Source organism: Barbus barbus (genome assembly GCF_936440315.1).
Source record: "Barbus barbus genome assembly, chromosome: 24".
Lineage (NCBI taxonomy): Eukaryota > Metazoa > Chordata > Actinopteri > Cypriniformes > Cyprinidae > Barbus > Barbus barbus.
In genome coordinates, this window is record NC_136752.1 from 30,351,974 (window position 1) to 30,379,258 (window position 27,285).

The following is a 27,285-nucleotide window of genomic DNA, read 5'->3' on the forward strand; positions in this document are numbered from 1 at the left end:
TTTATTTGTTTATCTTGAGTTTTTTTCATTACCTTTAATTACAAAATGGTTTAGACCAAGTAGGAGGGGCTTTGTCTTTTTAAGATGGCCTCTCAGGTTCTTTGGGGACTCGTAGAGTGAGTTGTGAGAGAGTGTTGGAGTCGCTGTCTTTTGGGTCAATTTGTTGACATAGCCAAATGATTGTTTGAACAGTTTTTGTTATCGTTTTGTTTTATTTTTAGTTTTTGGATTTGCACTGTGAACGTTTTTGTCACACTAGAAGGATGGAGACCTTCATTTTTTCACTCATGGGAATAAACACCCTGAACTTTTGACTCCATTGTCACGTCACCTTATTTTTACGCCTCCATCTGCCGGTACATTCGGAACAGTGGTGATTATACTATTCAGAACATCCTCGGGGCCCTTCTTATTATAGTTGACACACCACTGGCTCCCTTACAGTTGGTGTCAGAAGTTTTTTTTTGTACCGATTTGGTGACGTAGACATTTTTTTTTCTCAATGCCACCAAAGACAAGGAGTCAGACTGGTGAGAACACTGGGCTAGATGGTGACCAGGGTGAAATGGAGGAGGATCCAGGCGGAAGAGTGCCGCCTCCGATGGTTCAAGGAGCTGGAGCGGATACGGCTGTTACAGCTCTGGCTCAGATGTTCAAGTCCTTTATGGAGTATCAGAAGGATAGAGACGATCGACAAGAGAGAGAGACAGTTCGACAGGAACAACATTTTAAAGTGCTCAGTCACCATGTCACACAGATGCAACTGGACATGGAAAGGATCCGTCTTGGAGCAGTATCTGACAAACCACCACCAAAGGTGATAGAACGGGAGCCTCATCTAGCGAGACTTGAGGATTCTGATGACATTGAGCACTATTTGCTGACGTTCGAGAGGTTGGCAGAGGTGTACCAATGGCCTGAAGAAAACTGGGCCATCCACCTCATACCATTACTCACTGGTAAGGCCAGATCTGCATTTGTTGCAATGGACCCTTCACACACACAAGACTATGAGTTTGTAAAGACAGCAATATTGAAAAAGTATGAGATCAGTGCAGAGACTTATAGGTTGAGGTTCCGTAACCTGAATACCCCTGCTGACGAGTCACCACAAGAGCTTTACACCCGACTCAAAGACTTGTTTTGCAAGTGGGTCCATTACTCCAGCAGCTCTAAAGAGGATATTATGGAGGCTATCGTTCTAGAACAGTTTCTACGTGTCTTGTACCCGGAGGTGAGGACTTGGGTCAAAGAGCATGAGCCAACAACTGCTGCAGAGGCTGCCAAATTGGCTGAGGCGTATATTACAGCCCGTAAAGGAGCAGGAAATTTCCAATATGCAGGAATCCTTCCGGCCAGAGGTAAGTCTGAGGGGTCTGGGGGCTGTTCAAACTCTCAAGCTAGAGTCTTTAAATTCACGCAGAGCAAACCCACTACTCCTTATGCAACTTCTCAGAGAGTAGCCAAGGAGGATGTTGTCTGTTTTCATTGTGGTCAGCCAGGCCATACTAGGCCGCTTTGCCCCCTGAAGAAGCCTAAAACGGCGAGCCTTTGTTACGTTCCTCGTTCAGTTGAGTCATCCCCCATGAAATGCAATTCACAGCCGGTAAGGTCTGTCTTGTTAAATGGTAGACCAGTTTTAGCCTTGGTGGACACTGGATGTACATGTACGCTGGTGCAGAGCAGGTATGTGCCCAGACAAGATTGGAATGACACTGACACTGTTACTGTTTGTTGTGTACATGGAGACAACACTCCTTTGCCTACTGCAGAGGTGTACATTGAAGTCTTAAATCAGGCATTTTTAATGAAGGTGGGAATTGCTGAGATTCTTCCCTATCCCATCCTACTTGGCACAGATATGCCAATGTTGTCTGAGTTATTGCAGGACACAGAGTGGTGTGGGGTAGTGACAAGGGCTCAGTCAAGGCAGGCAGTACAGACAACGCTTGATCCAGATGCAGATAATGCCTTACAAATCTTGCCTTTTTGTTCTGCTGATATTGAGATTGAGTCGGATCCAACAGAAAATCACAGGTTACATAAGCGTAGAAATTTGGTAGCAGACATAATAGATACTACAGAACAGGCTAAGGAAGAGGTTACTGAACCAGAGTTGGGTGAATCAGACATTGTGATTCCAAATGATCTAGCCCAGTTGCAGAGGGAAGACCCGACTTTAGCCGCATGCTTTGATCAGGTTAAGCAGCACGAGGACGCTGATGTTTTTTGTGAAGAGATCTTTGTGTTGAAACGCGGACTCCTGTATAAGCAAATAAAGGGGGGAGATCTTCAGCTTGTTGTACCTAAAGCACAAAGGAAAGAGGTACTGCAATTAGGTCATTCTATTCCATGGTCTGGTCATTTAGGGTTTGCAAAGACATGTCTGAGAGTCTCTAGAAGATTTTACTGGCCCAGGATGTACACAGACATTAAAGAATACTGTCAGACATGTCCTGAATGCCAACTCACTACTGGTCGGACTCCTGCATATGCCCCACTAGTCCCTTTGCCGGTAATTGATGTGCCTTTTGAAAGAATAGGAGTGGATGTTATTGGTCCACTTGAGAGGAGTCAGGCAGGAAATCGGTTTATTCTAGTAATCTCAGATTATGCCACAAGATACCCTGAAGCATACCCATTGAGAGATGTTACTGCTAAGCAGATAGCTTCAGTCTTGTTGAAATTCTTTTCCCAAGTTGGCATACCAAAAGAGGTTTTATCAGATCAAGGCACCAACTTTATGAGTCATACATTGCAACAAGTTTATCAGCTATTGGGTATTAAGAGAGTGAGAACAACCCCATATCACCCTCAGACTGATGGTCTCGTTGAAAGGTTTAATCAGACTCTAAAGAATATGTTAAAGAAGTTTGTTTCCGACTCAGGCAAAGATTGGGATAAATGGCTGCCGTACCTCCTATTTGCCTACCGGGAAGTACCCCAGGCTTCGACAGGATTCTCGCCGTTTGAATTGTTGTATGCACACCAAGTGAGAGGTCCTCTAGATGTCCTGAGAGAGTGCTGGGAGGCTACAGACAGCCCAAGGACAAAGAATATCCTTACTTATGTGCTGAAAATGAGGGAGAAACTACAACAGAGCACTGCCTTGGCACGAGAAAACCTGGTAAGATCTCAAGTACAGCAAAAACACTGGTATGACAAGGCAGCTAGATCACGAAGCTTTGAACCGGGGGAAGAAGTTCTGTTATTGCTTCCAACATCTGAAAATAAATTGTTGGCAAAGTGGCAAGGCCCGTACCAAATAAAAAGTAAGGTAGGTCCAGTGACCTATCAGATTGAAATCCCCTCACGGAATCTTCCTCTGCAAACATTTCATGTGAATATGTTAAAAAAATGGTACCCACAGCATTCCTCTGGCATAACCGAAGAGAGCAGTGACATGGTTATGCTGGTAAGAGCAGTCGAGTCTGAAGAGGAAGTGGAAGAACAATATTTGCCGACCAGTCGCAGTGACAGTCAATTAGATTTTCAACACTTGAGTGAAGAACAAAGACATCAGCTCCAGGAATGTATACCCGGTCAGCTGTTCATGGACACCCCTGGGAGGACAAATTTAGTCAACCATGTTATTATTCTCGAGGATCCCAAACCTGTCCGGCAGTCAGTGTATCGTGTGCCAGAGAAACTTCTGTCTGTTATGAAACAGGAATTGCAGACCATGAAACAACTGGGAGTTATCGAGCCTTCGTCAAGTGAGTGGAGCAGTCCCATTGTGCTGGTACCGAAGAAAGATGGTACCCTGCGGTTCTGCTTAGACTTCAGGAAGTTGAACAGCGTTAGTAAATTTGATCCTTACCCAATGCCACGGGTGGATGATCTGGTGGAGAGGCTAGGAAGAGCGAATTACCTGAGCACGTTGGATCTCTGCAAGGGATACTGGCAGGTACCGCTGAATCCAGCATGTAAGGAGTTTACTGCCTTCAGAACCCCTTTTGGCCACTTCCAGTTCCGGGTCCTTCCCTTTGGACTTCATGGGGCTGCGGCCACTTTTCAAAGGATGATGGATCAAGTCCTCTGTGGTACAGAGGACTACGCTGCAGCTTACCTTGACGACATTGTAATCTTCAGCCAAAGCTGGGAAGAGCATCTGGAGCATCTTAAGGAGGTGCTGACTCGCATTAAGGCTGCAGGACTAACCATCCGCCCAGAAAAATGTGCCCTCGCCAAACCGGAAACCCAATACCTTGGTTTTGTACTGGGTCACGGTGTGATACGGCCTCAGGTGGGGAAGGTAGAGGCCATTAAAGCAGCAGGGCGGCCAGAGACAAAGAAACAGGTTAGAGCTTTTCTTGGTCTTGTTGGTTGGTACAGGAAATTTATTCCAAATTTCTCAGCCAGGGCAATAACCCTAACAAATTTGACAAGAAAGTCTCAGCCCAACAAGCTAATATGGACGGAGGATTGTGAAAAAGCCTTTAGTGATCTGAAGGGTGCATTATGTCAGGAACCACTCCTACAAAGTCCTGATTTCGAAAAAGTATTTACAGTGCAAACTGATGCCTCGCAATATGGCATTGGTGCAGTTCTGCTGCAAGAGGAACAAGGTCAACTCAAGCCGGTTGTATACATTAGTAGGAAGCTCCTGCCTAGAGAGGTCAACTATTCCATTGTTGAAAAAGAGTGCCTTGCAGTTAAGTGGGCCCTTGACTCTTTAAGGTATTATTTGCTTGGACGAAAATTCCGGTTGGAAACTGACCACCGAGCATTGGCCTGGTTAGGCCGCATGAGAGACACAAATGCTCGCATTACTAGGTGGTTTCTGGCCATGCAGCCATTTGATTTTGAGGTACTTTATAGGTCAGGCTCACAAAATTGCACAGCAGACTTTCTCTCGAGGACACCACAAGCGGTGTCTGGAGAGGGAGGGGGAAATGTCACAGAGAGGCTCTGTGACTAGAGATTTTTATGATTCTTATATTGACTTGGAACTATGAACATGCATACATCCGTTTTCCTATCTGTTTCACACGAACTGAACATCAGTTAACACAGATATGTTAGTCATTGATCATGTGCTATGTAATGTTGTTCATGTCCTCAAGTCATTCCTTTCAAAGTTTGGTATTTAATGAGTCATAAATTTCAGGTTGGTTTATGTATTTTGTTGTGTTGAGTAAAGAAGTAAAGTGAGACCGGTGATCAAGTTAAATGTTTATTGTTCTGTATAACAAGTTACATGTTATAAATAGTTATACTTACGTACTGGAACAGTTTTGATGTCAAACAGTCAAAACCCGGTCACAGTAAATGCTCACCATTTTGAAGATCCCATTCCCGCCAATAGATGGCATGGTTAATTGTACTCAAGTAGGAAGGGGGATGTGGGTGATCTGCTTAATTCTGGGTTGAGCATTGTTAAGCCTTAATAATTGATTGAGTTTTTGTTTTGTTTCAAATTTCTGTGTTTTGTGTTATTATATCAGATTATTTCTTTGTTACTGTTAAAGTACATTTATTTGTTTATCTTGAGTTTTTTTCATTACCTTTAATTACAAAATGGTTTAGACCAAGTAGGAGGGGCTTTGTCTTTTTAAGATGGCCTCTCAGGTTCTTTGGGGACTCGTAGAGTGAGTTGTGAGAGAGTGTTGGAGTCGCTGTCTTTTGGGTCAATTTGTTGACATAGCCAAATGATTGTTTGAACAGTTTTTGTTATCGTTTTGTTTTATTTTTAGTTTTTGGATTTGCACTGTGAACGTTTTTGTCACACTAGAAGGATGGAGACCTTCATTTTTTCACTCATGGGAATAAACACCCTGAACTTTTGACTCCATTGTCACGTCACCTTATTTTTACGCCTCCATCTGCCGGTACATTCGGAACAGTGGTGATTATACTATTCAGAACATCCTCGGGGCCCTTCTTATTATAGTTGACACACCACTGGCTCCCTTACAATTACATTTACTTACAAATTCACCATCATCATGTTGATATGCTATGTTACTATAAAACTCTTATGACAAACGTCTTAATATCTTCAATTGTTGCGTATACTGAGCTGCAGTGGACACGTTTGTAAACGACTTCACTTGGACCCATAGTGCGAGCTGTCTCTTTAATACCGCGTGGTTTATATACATGTTTCTGCTGAATGGGCTGACATTTTTGAAACACCCACCAAACATGAGAAAACGTATCTCAAACCCCGTTACACACCGTTTCCAGGAAACATTTTGTTCAATCTGGAAACCATAGCAAAACGTTAGGCAACGGTGTGAGCCTGAACGTGCCCCAGGTTTGAAAATGTCGTAGCGTCTGTGATAGTTCAAGACGGGTTCGGATCACGTTGCTGACCTGCTCATACTTAACGAGCTTCAGCTACCACAACGAGCAACGATTTGGTCACGATCTAGGGGTTTTGTCGCATACTGTGGAAATCTGTCTGCGACAGCAAAATCCAGCCAAAAGCCCCGTAGTGTGAGCTTGCCTGAAGAATAAAACAATCCAGAATTGTCAAAACGTCAACAACTGGATTCAGCTAATGCAGGATAAAACCAAGGCCGAATTCAAAATGGCAGAAATTAATACAAGTATGCTATTTTTAATTATGCTCAAGTTTCACACAGTTGCATAAGCTCCAACTCATGCAAGTCTGGAGAATCGTGAGGATTAATGAAGAGGGAGGAGTTATCATTAATTAGCTGAAATCTGTAGAGTACAAAAAGACCAAAAGTACTTCTACTTTGTGACTAGCTATTGAACAATGGCTGGAAGTTGGTGTTTGTTTCAGATTTTGGCAGTTTGTGTTTTCTGTCATGCTATTCCACAGTGGAGTAATTTGCCTCAGAACCCTCAAGCTCTGATGTTCCAGCAAACTGACCAGCGGTTTCAGAAGCCAGCTCAACAGCAAACTGACCAGCGGTTTCAGAAGCCAGCTCAACAGCAAACTGACCAGCGGTTTCAGAAGCCAGCTCAACAGCAAACTGACCAGCGGTTTCAGAAGCCAGCTCAACAGCAAACTGACCAGAGGTTTCAGAAGCCAGCTCCACAGCAAACTGACCAGCGGTTTCAGAAGCCAGCACCACAGCAAACTGACCAGAGGTTTCAGAAGCCAGCTCAACAGCAAACTGACCAGCGGTTTCAGAAGCCAGCTCAACAGCAAACTGACCAGCGGTTTCAGAAGCCAGCTCAACAGCAAACTGACCAGCGGTTTCAGAAGCCAGCTCAACAGCAAACTGACCAGCGGTTTCAGAAGCCAGCTCAACAGCAAACTGACCAGAGGTTTCAGAAGCCAGCTCAACAGCAAACTGACCAGAGGTTTCCTCAGCAGTTTCAGAAGCCAGCTCAACAGCAAACTGACCAGCGGTTTCAGAAGCCAGCTCAACAGCAAACTGACCAGAGGTTTCCTCAGCAGTTTCAGAAGCCAGTGGCCCAGGCAGGGCCCCTTGATAAATGTGCTGTAGCAGATTACGAGCAGATCCAATGTGGACAACCTGGGATCAGTGGTGCTGAGTGTGACGCTATCAACTGCTGCTTTAACGGACAGCAGTGTTACTATGGGAGGGCAGGTAAGCTTTCTCAATCTTATTCTGTTCATTTTAAACAGATTCTCAGTACTAACCTGTTCTTGTACCTGTTGTTCCAGTGACTGTCCAGTGTATTAGAGATGGTCAGTTTGTGGTAGTGGTGTCTAGAGACGTTACTCTGCCTAGACTGAGTCTGGATTCGGTTAGTCTACTGGGTGGAAATGACCCACCTTGCGGTCCTGTGGAGTCCACGCCTTATTTTGCTATATACCAGTTCCCTGTGACCGCATGTGGCACGAGCATGATGGTGAGCAGCTGCTTCTGGTGTAATTCTGCTTTGCTTATGGACTGGATGCCAACAGTGTTGCTATTCACAGGAGGACCGTGGATATGTGGTGTATGAGAACAGAATGACCTCCTCATATGAAGTTGGCATTGGACCGTTTGGTTCCATCACAAGGGACAGTCATTTTGAGTAAGTGATCTATGACTTGGTGTGAATTTTAATCTTTGATAAATGCTACAAGCTCACCGTCTGTTGTCCAGGCTTCTCTTTCAGTGTAGGTACTCTGGAACTTCTGTTGAAGCACTGGTTGTGGAGGTGAACTCTGTTCCTCCACCTCCACCAGTAGCTGCTCTTGGACCTCTCAGGGTGGAGCTCAGGCTGGCCAATGGCCAATGTGTCACCAAAGGGTGTGCAGAAGGTAAGGCCTTATCCTGTCTCCCTAAAGCCTTTCAGACTTGAGTCTGGTTAAACCCCAGTGTTCATCCTCAGGGGATGAGGCCTACATGTCCTACTACAGTGATGCTGATTATCCCGTCACAAAAGTCCTGCGGGAGCCTGTGTATGTTGAGGTGCGCATTATGGAGAGGACTGATCCCAACATTGTCCTGATGCTGGGACGTTGTTGGGCGACTTCAACCCCCAGTCCACTCAGTCTCCCCCAGTGGGACCTTCTGGTTGATGGGTGAGTGTACAGCCGATCTTATCCAGTTTGTCTACTGGGAGGCACGTTCTAACCTTCTCCCTCTCCTCTTCAGATGCCCTTACCAGGACGACCGTTATCTGACCACACTGGTTCCAGTGACTGGATCGTCTGGTCTTCAGTTCCCAACCCACTACAAGCGCTTTGTTGTGAAGATGTTCACATTTGTAGCTCCAGCCTCACTGGCTCCGCTGCAGGAAACTGTATGCCCCCATTACTTGAACGGTTTTGTTTTTACTACTTGTGGATTCTATGACTTGCTCCTCTCTTCCCTGTCAGATCTTCATCCACTGCAGCACAGAGGTGTGCCATCCATCTTCTGGCTCTTGTGAGCAAAGCTGCACCAGGAAACGTGAGTTCTTGCTTTAACTTGACCAGCAGAACTGAAAATTTATAAGCGCGTTCACGCTCCTAAAATCTTCTCTTTCAGGAAGAGACACTGCTATCAAGGCCAGCTCGAGTGAGCAGACAGTGGTTTCTAGTGGAGAAGTTACTCTGGTCCTGTAAATCTAGTGATTTTAATAAAAAGATCTTTTTGTCTATTGGTACTTTTCACTTTGCCGAATCTGATATTACTTGCCTCTTCCGAGTTTGTGGGGTTTTTTTTTCTCCCCCATACTTTTAAACCAAGGTTCCACGACCTTTTGTACAGTCATGCCTCGACTTGATAACCTGGGCCACCGCATAGGGTACCAAATTAAGGGTTAATCACTAACTTTTTGTTAACTGGACATTTAGCCCAACCAACATGCATTCATCACATCCAAGTCACCTTTATTTATGTAGCGCTTTTAACAATGCAAATTAAATGACAAGATTAAGCTCCTTTCAGTTAAAGGAATTTCATTGAGTTCAGTTTAAATGGTGTCTTTTGCAAGCAGGTCGACATCAGCAAGGAACCAAAATTCCATCGGTGCCAGAATGGCGAGAAACCAGGCTCTGTCGGGGGGCAAGTTCTCCTCTGGCCAAACGAACCAGCAGTTCAACTGCAGCACAGTCAGATTGTAAGGGTTCCAGTGGTCTCTTCCCGATGCTGTCTAAGTGGCGGGGTCCTCTCTGGGGCTCATCTAGGTGTCCAGGGGCCTGTTACATAAAACAAGTTTACCAAATAGGTCAGGTTTATTTTAGTTGGTTTGATTTATTGTCAGTTGATTTGGTTCTAAATAAGTCAGACTAACTGAAATAAACCTGACTTATTTGGTAAACTTGTTTTATGAAACGCGACCCTGGTCTCCACTGATGTTCAGGGCTGTAGAGGTCATCTCTGGGTGCTAATCCACCATCTGATCTGGATATGAACTGGATCTGGTGCCTGCAGTGACCATCTGGGCTGGATACGGACTGGATTGGGCGGCTAAGGTGACCTCTGAATAAGAGAAAAACAGACTAATATTAGTGTAGATGTCAATCTTCTTACGATGTAACGAGTACATTGTGTTATGGGGAGTGTTCCTGGACCTAATTAATGCAGCCTAACAATCCTTTAACGGATTTGAATATTAGAAGTGTGTGTGTACGCCATGATAAAGAGATGGGTCTTTAATCCAAATTTAAACTGACAGTGTGTCTGCCTCCCGAACAGTGTTCGGTACATTGTTCCAGAGTTTGGGCGCTAAATAGAAAAAGGATCTACCTCCCTCAGTTGATTTTGATATTCTAGGTATTATCAAATGGCCAGAGTTTTGAGAACGTAATGGATGTGGAGCAGAGCAGCCATCAAGTGTTAGACGATGTTCTAGGTTATTACTTTTGGGGGTTTTAGGTCCTAAATTAACACCTATTTTTAACACCTCTAACTTCGTGTTTCCTGATGATATTGTACATGTAAATCGTGAAAGTAACGGCCCTAGTACTGAGCTTTGAGGTACTCCATGCTGCACTTGTGATCGATATACCTCTTCATTCACTGCTACGAATTTATGGCGGTCAGATAAGTACGATTTGAACCATGCTAATGCACTTCCAATAATGTCAAAGTTTTCTAGTCTATTCAAAAGAATGTTGTGAACGATAGCGTTGAACGTAACGCTAAGATCCAGTACCACTAATAGAGATACAACCACGATCAGATGATAACAGCAGGTCATTTGTAACTCAGAGCAGTCTCAGTACTATGGGAAGGTCTAAATACTGACTGGAAATCCACACATATAATTTTTCTCTAAGAAGGACTATAACTGTGAGGATACTACCTTTTCTAGCATCTTTGACAGAAAAGGGAGATACGAGATCGCTCTGTAATTAACTAGATCTTGGGGGTCAAGTTGTTTTTTTTTTAATGAGAGGCTTAATAACAGCCAATTTAAAGGTTTTGGGGACATATCCTAATGACAAATTAATAATAGCCAAAAGAGGATCTATGACTTCTGGAAGCACCTCTTTTAGTAGTTTAACTGGAATAGGGTCTAACATGTTGTTGGTTTAGCTGATTTAACAAGTTCACACAATTCTTCCTTTCCTATAGTAGAGATGGCCTAGGACCTAAATGCATTGCTGATATGCTCACGGAATAGTAACCTAATGGACCACTCAGACCATTAGGATAGAGTCAGTTAGAAATACCAAGGGTTCACACAAAACAAGGGGAGTCCGCTTTTAGCTATTATGTCACACACCATTGGAACCAGCTTCCAGAAGAGATCGGGGGGCTGTTCCATAAAAGACGCTAAGAAAAGCGGGGATTAAAGTCCAAAACCTGACTTGAAATAACCTAACAAATCGGGACTAAAGCGGTTCCATAAACGACAATTCAAGTTCACGCAATCTGACTAATGCTATCCAGGTTCAGTGAGTCAGGATAATGTGATGTACACGCTTATTCTGAAGCAGCCCTTAATGTCGATCATGGATCAAATCGATCCACCATAGCAAACAGCGAATATTTGTGCTGTTTAACGCATTTGAAACATTGTGTTTTCCTCAGTGCATAATTGATACGTCACAGGTATATTTTTTACATCTGTAAATGTCAGAAAGCCATGCAAATATATCCATTTAGCTGTCAGGAGTGGGCGGGGCTTATGCGAGAGAACGAGCGCTGCGCTACACACACAGAGCAGAATAGAATACTAGCGCAAGAATTCTGAATAAAATATACATTCTGCTAAAATATGTTGTTGGACATTAAATGTGACACATAGAATTTTAATTTCCTACATATGTGTATTTTTATGATAGCCGCAACTGTTAATCACTAGCTCAAATGAGTTAAATGTGTGTTCCTCTTATCAGTTAAAATGTACTCTGATTTCTATTATAAATTTACATTTTTAATTCAGTGATTTTAACATTTGATTGTGTTTTTATGCTTTAAAGAGCCATTTTAGATTGTAATGTTTTAATGTTCTAATAACCATAAAAGGTACAGCTGTCATAAATTCAGAGAGAAAGGCTGCATGGCTAGAAACTTCTGATCAACTGAAGTAGCAACTGTGTTAAAATGTCATTCGCCTACATTTTGGGCACAAAATGTAGGCAAATACACAGGTGTATTTTCTGTATACTTTTATTTTTGGACCGATAATAAATTAAACTGACTGTATGTGAGAGTGTCAGTGGTAATATCGATGCGTTCCTATTGGTCAGAGTTAGAGGAGCTCAGCTTAGCCTGACAGTTAGCCTGCTCCGGACCAGGTTAGTTTGCCAGCATAAGTTGCCACAGTGACTGAGCTTGAGCTATGGTAATTTTGCTTTCAGAAACCAAATCAAGTGAAAATAAGTCAGAATTACTGAAATAAGCCTGGCTTATTTGGTAAACTTGTTTTATGGAACAGGCCCCAGCTGTGCAAAAAAAATTAGCCACCATTAAATCCAGACACAAAACTCATGTTTAGCTGTGCATTTGTTGAATGAGCACTGCGCTATGTCCAATAGGACTGCATTTTATGGATAATCATTTTCTCTTAACGGTTTTAAAATTCATTTAAATCAATTTGTATATCACTTTAAAATTCCTTGTTTTTATTGCTGTGATTATTTTTAATGACCTTCACTCATGTAAAGCACTTTGAATTACCACGGTGCATGTTCCATATAAATAAACTTGCCTTGATATCCGTAGCTATCAATTCTGTGCCGAATTTGAATGCTTCACAATTTTTTGACCGATGTTGATTCTGCAGCAAATTAGACCGTATAGTATAATGGGGTCACGTGATCGAGAGCAGCCTGCGGCTCCGGCCAGATTCGTTTGTCCAATGTAGCTCTTGTAAATCGGTATGAGAACACAAGGCTCTTCATTCCATTTTTCAAACTGATACAACCTTTCTTTGAATGCGTGTTGCGATGTCACAGGACATGTCCAAGTCCAAGATCTGTGGCAATTACAAACATCCTGGAGGGACCGACTAGTAACCCAAAAGGTCAAGGATTCAAGTATCAGTACCAGCAGGAATTATACAAGGGAGTGAGTGTATAACACTACCTTCCATACCCACAGCTGAGGTGCCCTTGAACAACCCCAAAAACCCAGTTGCTCCCCAGCAAAGTGTATGCACACTTTGATGGGATAAGTGCATGTTGGTTGGGCCAAACGTCCTGTTAATGAAAAGCTAATGATTAACACTTAATTTGGTACCCCATGCAGTGGCCCAGGTTAACAACTGGAGGTTGGATAAGGGTCATGCCTCGTACAGAAGCATTCTGAGTCGAGGCATGACTGTACAAAAGGTCGTGGAACCTTGGTTTAAAAGTGTGGGGGAGAAAAAGGCACTCGGAAGAGGCACGTAATATCAGATTCGGCGAAGTCAAAAAGTACCAATAGACAAAAACATCTTGGTGTTCTGCAAGGTTTATTAAAAACACTAGATTTACAGGACCAGAGTAACTTCTCCACTAGAAACCACTGTCTGCTCACTAGACCTGGCCTTGATAGCGGTGTCTCTTCCTGAAAGAGAAATTTTAGGAGCGTGAACGCGCTTATAAATTCTCAGTTCTGCTAGTCAAGTTAAAGCAAGAACTCACGTTTCCTGGTGCAGCTTTGCTCACAAGAGCCAGAAGATGGATGGCACACCTCTGTGCTGCAGTGGATGAAGATCTGACAGGGAAGAGAGGAGCAAGTCATAGAATCCACAAGTAGTAAAAACAAAACCGGTCAAGTAATGGGGGGCATACGGTTTCCTGCAGAGGAGCCAGTGAGGCTGGAGCTACAAATGTGAACATCTTCACAACAAAGCGCTTGTAGTGGGTTGGGAACTGAAGACCAGACGATCCAGTCACTGGAACCAGTGTGGTCAGATAACGGTCGTCCTGGTAAGGGCATCTGAAGAAAGAGAGAGAAGGTTAGAAAGCGCCTCCCAGTAGACAAACTGGATAAGATCGGCTGTACACTCACCCATCAACCAGAAGGTCCCACTGGGGGAGACTGAGTGGACTGGGGGTTGAAGTTGCCCAACAACGTCCCAGCATCAGGACAATGTTGGGGTCAGTCCTCTCCATAATGCGCACCTCAACATACACAGGCTCCCGCAGGACTTTTGTGACGGGATAATCAGCGTCACTGTAGTAGGACGTGTAGGCCTCATCCCCTGAGGAACACTGGGGTTTAACCACACTCAAGTTTGAAAGGCTTTAGGGAGACACAGGATAAGACCTCACCTTCTGCGCACCCTTTGGTTACACATTGGCCATTGGCCAGCCTGAGCTCCACCCTGAGAGGTCCAGGAGCAGCTACTGGTGGAGGTGGAGGAACAGAGTTGACCTCCACAACCAGAGCTTCAACAGAAGTTCCAGAGTACCTACACTGAAAGAGAAGCCTGGACAACAGACGGTGAGCTTGTAGCATTTATCAAAGGTTAAAATTCACACCAAGTCATAGATCACTTACTCAAAATGACTGTCCCTAGTGATGGAACCAAACGGTCCAATGCCAACTTCATACGAGGAGGTCATTCTGTTCTCATACACCACATATCCGCGGTCCTCCTGTGAATAGCAACACTGTTGGCATCCAGTCCATAAGCAAAGCAGAATTACACCAGAAGCAGCTGCTCACCATCATGCTCGTGCCACATGCGGTCACAGGGAACTGGTATATAGCAAAATAAGGCGTGGACTCCACAGGACCGCAAGGTGGGTCATTTCCACCCAGTAGACTAACCGAATCCAGACTCAGTCTAGGCAGAGTAACGTCTCTAGACACCACTACCACAAACTGACCATCTCTAATACACTGGACAGTCACTGGAACAAAAGGTACAAGAACAGGTTAGTGCTGAGAATCTGTTTAACATGAACAGTAAGATTGAGAAAGCTTACCTGCCCTCCCATAGTAACACTGCTGTCCGTTAAAGCAGCAGTTGATAGCTTCACACTCAGCACCACTGATCCCAGGTTGTCCACATTGGATCTGCTCATAATCAGCTACAGCACATTTATCAAGGTACTCTGCCTGGGCCACTGGCTTCTGAAACTGCTGAGGAAACCGCTGGTCAGTTTGCTGTTGAGCTGGCTTCTGAAACCGCTGGTCAGTTTGCTGTTGGGCTGGCTTCTGAAACCGCTGGTCAGTTTGCTGTTGAGCTGGCTTCTGAAACCGCTGGTCAGTTTGCTGTTGAACTGGCTTCTGAAACTGCGGAGGAAACCACTGGGCAGTTTGTTGAGCTGGCTTCTGAAACCGCTGGTCAGTTTGTATCGGAGCTGGCTTCTGAAACCGCTGGTCAGTTTGCTGTTGGGCTGGCTTCTGAAACCGCTGGTCAGTTTGCTGTTGAGCTGGCTTCTGAAAGCGCTGGTCAGTTTGCTGTTGAGCTGGCTTCTGAAAGCGCTGGTCAGTTTGCTGTTGAGCTGGCTTCTGAAAGCGCTGGTCAGTTTGCTGTTGAGCTGGCTTCTGAAACTGCAGAGGAAACCACTGGGCAGTTTGTTGCGCTGGCTTCTGAAACCGCTGGTCAGTTTGTATCGGAGCTGGCTTCTGAAACCGCTGGTCAATTAGCTGTTGAACTGGCTTCTGAAACCGCTGGTCAGTTTGCTGTTGAGCTGGCTTCTGAAACCGCTGGTCAGTTTGCTGTTGGGCTGGCTTCTGAAACCGCTCGTCAGTTTGCTGTTGAGCTGGCTTCTGAAACCGCTCGTCAGTTCGCTGTTGAGCTGGCTTCTGAAACCGCTCGTCAGTTTGCTGTTGAGCTGGCTTCTGAAACCGCTCGTCAGTTTGCTGTTGAGCTGGCTTCTGAAACCGCTCGTCAGTTTGCTGTTGAGCTGGCTTCTGAAACCGCTGGTCAGTTTGCCGTTGAGCTGGCTGCTGAAACCACTGGTCAGTTTGCTGGAACATCAGAGATTGAGGGTTCTGAAGCAAATTACTCCACTGTGGAACAGCATGACAGAAAGTACAAACTGCCAAAATCTGAAACAAACACCAACTTCCAGCCATTGTTCAACAGCTAGTCGCAAAGTAGAAGTGCAGCCTTTTGGTCTTTTTGTACGCTACAGATTTCAGCTAATTAATGATAGCTCCTCCCTCTTCATTAAACCTCACGATTCTCCAGACTTGCATGAGTTGGAGCTTATGCAACTGTGTGATTCAATTATCCTTGTTACATGCATGAAAAACAAACTTGAGCATAATTAAAAATAGCATACTTGTATTAATTTCTGCCATTTTGAATTCGGCCTTGGTTTTATCCTGCATTAGCTGAATCCAGGGCCACATTCAGCCCCGATAAAATGGTGCAAAGCGTTTATTGAACGGAAACGGTGGTTCGTTGAACACCTTGTTCTGATGACACAAATATTGCAACTATGGCAGCTGAGAAGGCCACTCTCTGTGTTCTTTTTGAATAATTTTCGGAGCCTGGTGAAATTGGTATAAATACGTGTTTAATACTGCAAAATACGTTTGATGTTACAGTCACTGCCCTTGCCGCCCAGAATAAAAGAGAACATCCCAGTCGAGTGAAAGGATTTATGATTATTCCTAATTATTGTGATCCAACATTTGCCTCGCATTTCAGGATGAAAATAAATTTCAGGTGAAGGATAATCCACTGTTTACCTCCGAGATCTATATGACCTTATTATTTTTATTGTGATTATCAGGCTTATCATTATTGCTGATCACTGTTTTTGTGCTATGATATTGTAATATTTACCATTATATAATCAGAGGAGCATAGAAAAGTTTATGAAAGTGTCACTCCCCAATACAATAGCAAAATATATAAATATGTATAGTATTTTTATGTTACATTAATCAGTGTCTAGCACACCTTCCTAAGGAAAGCATACGGACCGGAACAGAAGACATTGCAATTACTACATGATATTTAGACAGACAAAGAAGTTCCAGATTTATACTTGTGCTCTTATTATTTCAGTTATTTTGCTTTTAATGTAAATAAACATGTGCAAACAATATACTTGCTCTTGTGAATTTATTTTGATGTTAATTACATTTACTTACAAATTCACCATCATCATGTTGATCAGCTATGTTACTATAAAACTCTTATGACAAACGTTTTAATATCTTCAATTGTCGCGTATACTGAGCTGCAGTGGACACATTTGTAAACGACTTCACTTGGACCCATAGTGCGAGCTGTCTCTTTAATACCGCGTGGTTTATATACACGTTGCTGCTGATTGGGCTGACATTTTTGACACACCCACCAAACATGAGAAAACGTATCTCAAACCCCGTTGCACACCGTTTCCAGGAAACATGTCGTTCAATCTGGAAACCATAGCAAACCATTAGGCAACGGTTTTGGCATACAGCTTGAAGCAAATCCAAAATGGCGGCTTGTATGTAGTGCGCGTGTTTTGTTTTCAGTTTTTATGTATAAGGATATCAAAGATTGTTTTACGATTGTTCCTGAGTTCGTTGTATAATTTTTTGCATTTTATTAAATTGTATTGCGAAAATGCGGATACACTCTGGACTCGTTTACCTGCTTGGCTGCCTGGCGTTGTGGATCCCCACTGTCGGCATGTTCTCTAACGCTAATGCTGATGAGGGGTGAGATAAGCCTGCGCTATGGCACAGGTGGACTATCCCGAGTGCTATGACTATCCTGGAGCCAGATGGCGGAGGTGGTATCCTGATGACTCGGGCGTTTGAGAAGTACCTCGTTTCTCGGATGCCTTTCGATTTGAGAGATGAACCAAGAGGTCTGCGATGCCTTTGTTCCTGGGGAAATGGAAAGTTATCTCGTTACGCAGTGTCCATCTGTAGCGATGGCCCGTCAGCCGGCTCAGCGAGGAAAAACTGGTGGGTTCTTGTTTTGCTCTTATTGTCGGGCAATATTCATCCGAATCCAGGCCCAGAGAGGGTGCAGCTTCAAACTCCAGATGAATTCAAGTCAAGCAACGGATTACGTTTTTTTTCATCTTAATGTACGCAGTCTGGTAAATAAAATGGACTTGATAAGAATATGGGCCGATTCAACAAATTCCGATATTATCGTTCTCTCTGAGACATGGTTAAATAAATCAGTGCCGAATTCCATGGTACTTATTGAGGGATTTCAACTTTTTAGATAAGACCGTACAAAAAAAGGTGGTGGAGTTGCAGTTTATGTTAAGTCTAAACTAAACTGCACTTGTATTATTTCCATCAGCAAACCAAAATGCTTTGAACGTCTTGCAATTAGATTACTTTTTCAAAATGGACCTGATATCGTCGTTGTGGGATGTTATTTCTCCCACCATCGGCATCAAGTGAAGCTATCACTTCATTAATTGACTTTCTTAACGAGTGGACAACATCAGAATTGATTTTACTTGGGGATTTGAATTGGGACTGGTCATCACATATGTCTGATCCATTCAGGGGTATTTGTGACTCTCTTTGTTTGGAGCAACTTATAAATTTGCCTGCCCGGTTAAATCAGAAAGATCCAGCTAAATCCACTCTACCTGATGTAATTTTAACAAATGCTCCTCATAGATTTACCGCAGTTGGAGTATTTTGTAATGGTGTCAGTGATCACTGTGCAATATATGTTTGAGAGATTGCAGGATTCCAAAGGGTAAATCACGTTTTATTTTGAAACGACAATTTAAATATATTAATGAACAAGCTTTTTTGCAAGATATTTATAATAGTGATTTGCGCTTTGTTTTACAAATACCTGATGTTGACTTAGCATGGGAGTATTTTAGATCAACTTTTTTAGCTTTATGTGATAAATATGCACCTTATAACAGATTTAGAATAAGTAATAGAGACAATCCATGGTTTAATGAGTCAATATCTTCACTTTTCAAAAAAAGAGATGTTGCGTGGGCTTTAGCTAAGAAAACAAATAATCAATTGGACTGGGTTAATTACAGAACAACAAGAAATAATTGTACTAAATTGGTAAAAAACTCAAAACGTGATTATTATTTAAACATGTTAAATGAAAATTTGAATGATCCAACAAAGTTTTGGAAGTTAACCAAATTAGTTTCTGGTTCAAAAACTTTTACCAGTCTGCCTGATTATTTGAAATTAAATAAGTGCGTAATTAGAGGAAAAGAAAATATTGTGAATACTTTTAATAGTCATTTTATCTCTGCTTAAAGAACAAATTAAAACATCTAACATAGATGCTATGGAAACCACATCATCTTGTTCCACTCAGTCTTTTGCCTTTACTCCAATTTCGGATATACAAGTTTACAAAGCATTATTAAATTTGGATTGTAAAAAATCAGCAGGGTTTGATAAAATAGAACCTTATTTTTAAAAAATTGCTGCAGCACTGATAACAGAGCCCATCTCTTTTATTTTTAATTTAAGTTTAACCTCAAATGCTATCCCTCGTGCATGGAAATCAGCTATAGTTCTCCCCTTGTTAAAAGGTGGCGACCCATTTGAATTAGATAATTATCGCCCCGATTTCAAAGTTACTGTAATGAGGGGTCTGAGGCAGAGGGATCCATTTTCAGCTTTATTGATAAGACAGGGTCAAACAGGCAGAGATCAGTCAACAGCGACAGGGGTGTCAGAGATAAATCAGAATCCATAAACGATATCCAGGCTAGAGTCGAGGCAGGCGGCAGACAGGGGAAGTAAACAACAGTCCAGAGATCAGGTCACAAAGGCAGGTAGCAGAGAATCACAGAGTCGGATAAACAGTCCAAGGTCGTAAACGGGAGATCAATAAACATGGACTAAACGCCCAGTAGTGTAGCCGGGGCAATACAAGACTTCGCGGTGAGTTGTTGGAGATTGCCGCTTATATGGGGTAACAGTGATGGGAAACACCTGTGCTGCAATCAGTCTCAGGTACAGGGCATTGTACAGGGCAGTTCGGTTAATATTCCGGTGATGGTGCCCTCCGGTGGTGTTCAGGGAGAGCCACAGAGGGCGAGTTTGTGACAGAGCCCCCCCTCCTGCGAGCGGCTCCTGAAGCGAGGCGCGGTTCTCTTCCACGGGTGCGAGAAGCGGGTCTGTTGGGATGCAGACGATGGAAATCATCCGTGAGCGTGGGGTCCAGGATGTCCTGGGCGTTGACCCAGGACCTCTCCTCGGGACCGTACCTCTCCCAGTCGATGAGGTATTGTAACACCCTGCCTCGGCGTCGGGAATCCAAGATCTCCCTGACTCGATACGCCTCCTCGCCGTTTACCACGATAGGAGGGGTGCGCTACTCAGCGGCCTCCTCCTGGTTCCCTCTCCTCTCAGACCACCGGCGGGCTTGAGCAAAGACATATGAAAAGTGGGTGAGATACGATAACTGGCAGGAAGTGCTAAACGATATGAAACTGGTGTAATTTGACAAATTATTTTGAAAGGACCCACGTATCTGGGACTGAGCTTCTTGCACGGGAGACGAAGGCGAAGGTCCTTGGTGGATAACCACACCCACTGACCCGGAGCATAGGGGGGACCAGGTCTCCGACGACGATTGGCCTGTTCTCTGACCCGGCGTACAGCACGTTGCAGATGAATTCCAGGTCTCCTCACTGCGGTGTAGCCAGTCATTGACAGCGGGCAGATCAGAGGGTTCCCCTGACCAGGGAAATAGGGGAGGCTGAAACCCCTGCACACACTGGAACGGTGTTAGACCAGTCGAAGGCTTGCGTAGTGAATTCTGAGCATATTCCGCCCAAAGCAGATATCGACTCCAGTCGTTCTGATTGTTGTGGCAGTAAGATCTTAGAAACCAAATTAGTTCTTGATTGAGCCGTTCCACTTGGCCATTGAACTCGGGGTGATAGCCAGAGGTTAGACTGATGTTTATGTTGAGCTGCTGACAGAAGGCAGACCAGACTCTGGAGGTGAATTGTGGTCCACGGTCAGAGACAATGTCCTCGGGCTGTCCGTAGAATCGGAAAACGCATGTTCCAGCAAAGCCTCTGCTGTTTCGAAGGCTGTGGGGAGCTTGGGGAGAGGAATGAGGCGGCATGCTTTGGAGAAGCGGTCGATAACTGTAAGTATGGTGGTGTGATTTCTGGAAAGAGGAAGGTCAGTGACAAAGTCGATGGCGATATGGGACCAGGGTCGTTGAGGTATGGGTAGAGGTTGAAGTAAGCCAGCTGGGCATTGATGAGATGACTTGGTAATGTTGCAGGTGGCACAGTGCTGGATGAACATGGCAACGTCCTTCTGTACCGATGGCCACCAGAAACGGTTGTTAATAAGGTGAACAGTAGCTGTGATGCCGGGATGACCGGAACTGGGAGATTCGTGAATCATCCGTAGGATGCGTTGTCAAAGATCTACTGGAACAAAAGTTAAGTTAGGTGGGCATTCAGGTGGCGTGGGATCATCGGCTTGTGCCTCGGTAATCTCTGTCATAATGTCCCATTGTACGGGAGCGAGAATGAGAGATGTGGGAATGACCGGTTCGTTGGTGGTGTTTGAATTCAAATTGTCTGGAGAGAGCATCAGCTTTACCATTCCTTGAGCCAGGACGGTAAGTAACATGAAAGTCAAATCGGGAAAAGAACAGTGACCATCTTGCTTGACGGGAGTTAAGGCGTTTGGCTGACCTGATGTATTCCAGATTTCTGTGATCAGTGAGTACAATGAAAGGTCGTTTGGCGCCCTCTAGCCAATGCCTCCACTCCTCGAAAGCCAACTACTTTGGCTAGTAGTTCTCGATCCCCAACATCATAGTTCTTCTCAGCAGCGTTGCGTTTCCTGGAGTAATAAGCACATGGATAGAGCTTAGCGGGGTTACCTTGACGTTGAGACAAGATGGCTCCAATGCCTGTGTGAGAGGCATCCACCTCAACCGTGAACTCGAGCTCTGGATCGGGGTGATGAAGAATCGGTGCGGAGTTAAAACGTTCCTTGAGTTGCTGAAAAGCCTCTGATGCTGCTGTAGGCCAGGCGAGGTAGCGCTTGCCTCCCTTAAGCAATGACGTTAACGGAGCGGCTATGGTGCTGAAGTTGCGTATGAAACGTCTGTAGAAGTTGGCAAACCCCAGGAAACGCTGCAGATCCGTTGTGGTCTTGGGTGTGGGCCAGTTTAACACTGAGTTGATTTTCTTCTCATCCGGATAAGGTTGTATGCATTGCGAAGGTCAAGCTTGGTAAAGTATTTTGCAGAATGGAGCATTTCTAGGGCGGCTGGAACCAGTGGCAGAGGGTAGCGGAACTTGACTGTGATCTCATTGACTGTAATCCTCCATCCTTCTTTTTGACAAAGAAGAAACCTGCTGACGCTGGTGAGGTGGATGGTCGAGTTTGTGACAGTTACCGGTGATGGCAAAAGTATTTGAATCCTTTATAAATGAACAAGTAAAACAATTTTTAACTGAAAATGCAATTTTAAATAAATTTCAGTCAGGCTTCAGATCCGGTCACAGTACTATAACAGCAGCCATATCGGTCATAAATTATGTTATAAATTGCTTGGATAGTGAACAGTATTGTGCAGCTTTATTTGTAGACCTTACCGAAGCATTTGACTCTGTAGATCATACAGTTTTGTTGCAAAAACTCAGGTGTGTGGGTTTTAGACAGAAAATTATAGTTCATCAGAGTTAAAAATTATAAAAGGTGTCCCACAGGGATCTATTTTAGCACCCATTTTATTTTCAATATATATTAATGATTTGGGATGTGGGATAACCCCAGCTAAAATTCATTTCTACGCTGATGACACTGTTATTTATACAGTAGCACGTTCCTTGGACCAAGCTGTATTTTTTTGCAAGAATCTTTTAGGACATTGCAACTTTCATTGTCAAATTTAAAATTGGTATTAAATTCTAATAAAACGAAATAAATGTTTTTTACCAGACATGGCATTAAATCGGATTACTTTATTTTAAGTTTAGAGAGTGAGAGTATAGAAAGAGTTAGTTGCTACAAATATTTGGGTATATGGCTGGATGAAAGGCTGAGTTTTCAGGTACATATTGAAAATCTATTAAAAAAGTATCTGTTTTTTGTATCGTTTAAAGAAATGTTTTCCCTTTGAAGCAAGGGAGAGAATTATACAAGGTTGTTTTGCTTCGGTGCTGGATTATGGTGATGTGACTTAGATGCATGCAAGTTCTTCTATTTTAAAAAAGTCGGATTATGTATACCATGCTGCATTACGATTTGTGACTTGTGCTTCTTCTCACACTCATCATTGTACCTTGTATGAATTAGTGGGTTGGTCCTCTTTGTTTCAGAGGAGAAAAATACTGTGGTGGGAGGAGCAAACGACAGACACAGTGGGTGTGGTGTCAAGCCTCGGAGAGGTTTTTATTAAACAATAAAAGGTAAAATAAAGTGTCCAAAGGGGGAAAAAAGTGTCCAAATAAACGGGGAATCTGGTGTCCTCGTTGTGCTGCGGGGCTTGTGCAGGAGGGTAGTGTTAAGAAGGGAAGGGGCGGAGTCCGGTGGCCACACGCGCTCCCCTCTCGGGGCCAGGAGCGAGTGGCGACATCTCTTGCGCGGCTTCTTCCAACTCCTGGGTTCCCGGCGCTTCTGGGGGATTCGACGGCCTGGCATCCTGGCCCGTCAGCCTGGCCCGTCAGCCGTCTCACGGGTGCGGCAATCCTCCTCCTCGACGCACCCTTCCTGGACCCACGAGGACACCAGCGTGCATGCACGGGGAAGAGACCGGTCTCCCGAGGAGAGGCGCGCTCGGCATTTAAACGGCGGCGGTGATGAGGCTCTATTCACATCAGGTGCGCCTCATCACACGCCGCCAGCCCTGGCTGTTTCAGCGCCCCTCCTCTCTCACACACCCACTCCTGTCGGGAGCCTGGTGAAGGGCGGCGAATACGGGACGGGGTGGTGATGACAATAAGGGGGGAGGCAGCCGACTCGTCACAATACATATGTTGTTGTTTACAGCTAAGGCCTTGTTAGGTTAATTACCCTCTTATATATGTAGTCTACTATCTTATTATACTTGTCATTATAGTACAAGATCGACTGATAGATTGCTTTTACATGTTCCTAGAGTTTACACAGAGTTTGGCAAAACTGCTTTCTCTTTTTATGCACCTTTCTTATGGAATGAGAGAGTATTTTAATGTTGGAAAAACTTCCTTCGCTAAATACCTTTAAAAATGTTTTATGGTCTAACTGTAAGGAAACGTGTAAATGTTTTAATTAAGTATTAAGGTTTTTTTGTGTGTGTATGAGTTTTAATGTATATGTATACTGTTTTGTGTGAAACTTTTTTGCGATGCCATTTTGGCCAGGACTCCCTGGAAGAAGAGATTTTATATCTCAATGGGACTATCCTGGTAAAATAAAGGAAATATTAATAAAACGGTGTGAGCCTGAACGTGCCCCAGGTTTGAAAATGTCGTAGCGTCTGTGATAGTTCAAGACGGGTTTGGATAACTTTGCTGACCTGCTCATAATAAACGAGCTTCAGCGACCACAACGAGCACCGATTTGGTCACGATCCGGGGGTTTTGTCGCAGACTATGGAAATCTATCTACGACAACAAAATCCAGCCAAAAAGTCCCGTAGTGTGAGCCTGCCTTAAAAATAAAACAATCCAGAATTGTCAAAACGTCAACAACTGGATTCAGCTAATGCAGGATAAAACCAAGGCCGAATTCAAAATGGCAGAAATTAATACAAGTATGCTATTTTTAATTATGCTCAAGTTTCACACAGTTGCATAAGCTCCAACTCATGCAAGTCTGGAGAATCGTGAGGATTAATGAAGAGGGAGGAGTTATCATTAATTAGCTGAAATCTGTAGAGTACAAAAAGACCAAAAGGCTGCACTTCTACTTTGTGACTAGCTATTGAACAATGGCTGGAAGTTGGTGTTTGTTTCAGATTTTGGCAGTTTGTGTTTTCTGTCATGCTGTCCCACAGTGGAGTAATTTGCCTCAGAACCCTCAAGCTCTGATGTTCCAGCAAACTGACCAGCGGTTTCAGAAGCCAGCTCAACAGCAAACTGACCAGCGGTTTCAGAAGCCAGCTCAACAGCAAACTGACCAGCGGTTTCAGAAGCCAGCTCAACAGCAAACTGACCAGCGGTTTCAGAAGCCAGCTCAACAGCAAACTGACCAGAGGTTTCAGAAGCCAGCTCCACAGCAAACTGACCAGCGGTTTCAGAAGCCAGCTCCACAGCAAACTGACCAGCGGTTTCAGAAGCCAGCTCCACAGCAAACTGACCAGCGTTTTCAGAAGCCAGCTCAACAGCAAACTGACCAGCGGTTTCAGAAGCCAGCTCAACAGCAAACTGACCAGAGGTTTCAGAAGCCAGCTCAACAGCAAACTGACCAGAGGTTTCAGAAGCCAGCTCAACAGCAAACTGACCAGAGGTTTCAGAAGCCAGCTCAACAGCAAACTGACCAAAGGTTTCCTCAGCAGTTTCAGAAGCCAGTGGCCCAGGCAGAGCCCCTTGATAAATGTGCTGTAGCAGATTACGAGCAGATCCAATGTGGACAACCTGGGATCAGTGGTGCTGAGTGTGACGCTATCAACTGCTGCTTTAACGGACAGCAGTGTTACTATGGGAGGGCAGGTAAGCTTTCTCAATCTTATTCTGTTCATTTTAAACAGATTCTCAGTACTAACCTGTTCTTGTACCTGTTGTTCCAGTGACTGTCCAGTGTATTAGAGATGGTCAGTTTGTGGTAGTGGTGTCTAGAGACGTTACTCTGCCTAGACTGAGTCTGGATTCGGTTAGTCTACTGGGTGGAAATGACCCACCTTGCGGTCCTGTGGAGTCCACGCCTTATTTTGCTATATACCAGTTCCCTGTGACCGCATGTGGCACGAGCATGATGGTGAGCAGCTGCTTCTGGTGTAATTCTGCTTTGCTTATGGACTGGATGCCAACAGTGTTGCTATTCACAGGAGGACCGTGGATATGTGGTGTATGAGAACAGAATGACCTCCTCATATGAAGTTGGCATTGGACCGTTTGGTTCCATCACAAGGGACAGTCATTTTGAGTAAGTGATCTATGACTTGGTGTGAATTTTAACCTTTGATAAATGCTACAAGCTCACCGTCTGTTGTCCAGGCTTCTCTTTCAGTGTAGGTACTCTGGAACTTCTGTTGAAGCACTGGTTGTGGAGGTGAACTCTGTTCCTCCACCTCCACCAGTAGCTGCTCCTGGACCTCTCAGGGTGGAGCTCAGGCTGGCCAATGGCCAATGTGTCACCAAAGGGTGTGCAGAAGGTAAGGCCTTATCCTGTCTCCCTAAAGCCTTTCAGACTTGAGTCTGGTTAAACCCCAGTGTTCATCCTCAGGGGATGAGGCCTACATGTCTTACTACAGTGACGCTGATTATCCCGTCACAAAAGTCCTGCGGGAGCCTGTGTATGTTGAGGTGCGCATTATGGAGAGGACTGACCCCAACATTGTCCTGATGCTGGGACGTTGTTGGGCGACTTCAACCCCCAGTCCACTCAGTCTCCCCCAGTGGGACCTTCTGGTTGATGGGTGAGTGTACAGCCGATCTTTTATCCAGTTTGTCTACTGGGAGGCACTTTCTAACCTTCTCCCTCTCCTCTTCAGATGCCCTTACCAGGACGACCGTTATCTGACCACACTGGTTCCAGTGACTGGATCGTCTGGTCTTCAGTTCCCAACCCACTACAAGCGCTTTGTTGTGAAGATGTTCACATTTGTAGCTCCAGCCTCACTGGCTCCTCTGCAGGAAACTGTATGCCCCCATTACTTGAACGGTTTTGTTTTTACTAGTGGATTCTATGACTTGCTCCTCTCTTCCCTGTCAGATCTTCATCCACTGCAGCACAGAGGTGTGCCATCCGTCTTCTGGCTCTTGTGAGCAAAGCTGCACCAGGAAACGTGAGTTCTTGCTTTAACTTGACCAGCAGAACTGAAAATTTATAAGAGCGTTCACGCCCCTAAAATCTTCTCTTTCAGGAAGAGACACTGCTATCAAGGCCAGCTCGAGTGAGCAGACAGTGGTTTCTAGTGGAGAAGTTACTCTGGTCCTGTAAATCTAGTGATTTTAATAAAAAGATCTTTTTGTCTAATGGTACTTTTCACTTTGCCGAATCTGATATTACTTGCCTCTTCCGAGTTTGTGGGGGTTTTTTTTTTTCTCCCCCACACTTTTAAACCAAGGTTCCACGACCTTTTGTACAGTCATGCCTCGACTTGATAACCTGGGCCACCGCATAGGGTACCAAATTAAGGGTTAATCACTAACTTTTTGTTAACTGGACATTTAGCCCAACATGCATTCATCACATCCAAGTCACCTTTATTTATGTAGCGCTTTTAACAATGCAAATTGTCAAAGCAAAACTGCACTATCAAAATAGGAAAATGTTGTCAACGTAAAATGACAAGATTAAGCTCCTTTCAGTTAAAGGAATTTCATTATTGAATTCAGTGTTCAGTTTAAATGGTGTCTTTTGCAATCAGGTCGACATCAGCAAGGAACCAAAATTCCATCGGTGCCAGAATGGAGAGAAACCAGGCTCTGTCGGGGGGCAA

The 27,285-nt window shown here is 44.2% G+C and overlaps 2 protein-coding genes across 2 annotated transcripts; one reads left to right on the forward strand and one right to left on the reverse strand.

The window, feature by feature from the left end:
* Positions 1–13,284: 13,284 nt before the first annotated feature.
* Positions 13,285–17,390, reverse strand: LOC306843557 (zona pellucida sperm-binding protein 4-like; the record flags this gene model as incomplete). Its single annotated transcript, XM_079375085.1, has 10 exons — positions 13,285–13,361; positions 13,439–13,511; positions 13,589–13,736; positions 13,809–14,001; positions 14,072–14,229; positions 14,301–14,398; positions 14,469–14,656; positions 14,732–14,885; positions 16,666–16,669; positions 17,350–17,390. 10 exons carry the CDS (start codon positions 17,388–17,390, stop codon positions 13,285–13,287), a joined length of 1,134 nt encoding a protein of 377 aa, XP_079231211.1.
* A 7,222-nt stretch (positions 17,391–24,612) lies between these two features.
* Positions 24,613–26,783, forward strand: LOC306843558 (zona pellucida sperm-binding protein 4-like; the record flags this gene model as incomplete). Its single annotated transcript, XM_079375086.1, has 9 exons — positions 24,613–24,622; positions 25,229–25,333; positions 25,411–25,598; positions 25,669–25,766; positions 25,838–25,995; positions 26,067–26,259; positions 26,335–26,482; positions 26,556–26,628; positions 26,707–26,783. 9 exons carry the CDS (start codon positions 24,613–24,615, stop codon positions 26,781–26,783), a joined length of 1,050 nt encoding a protein of 349 aa, XP_079231212.1.
* Positions 26,784–27,285: the final 502 nt, after the last annotated feature.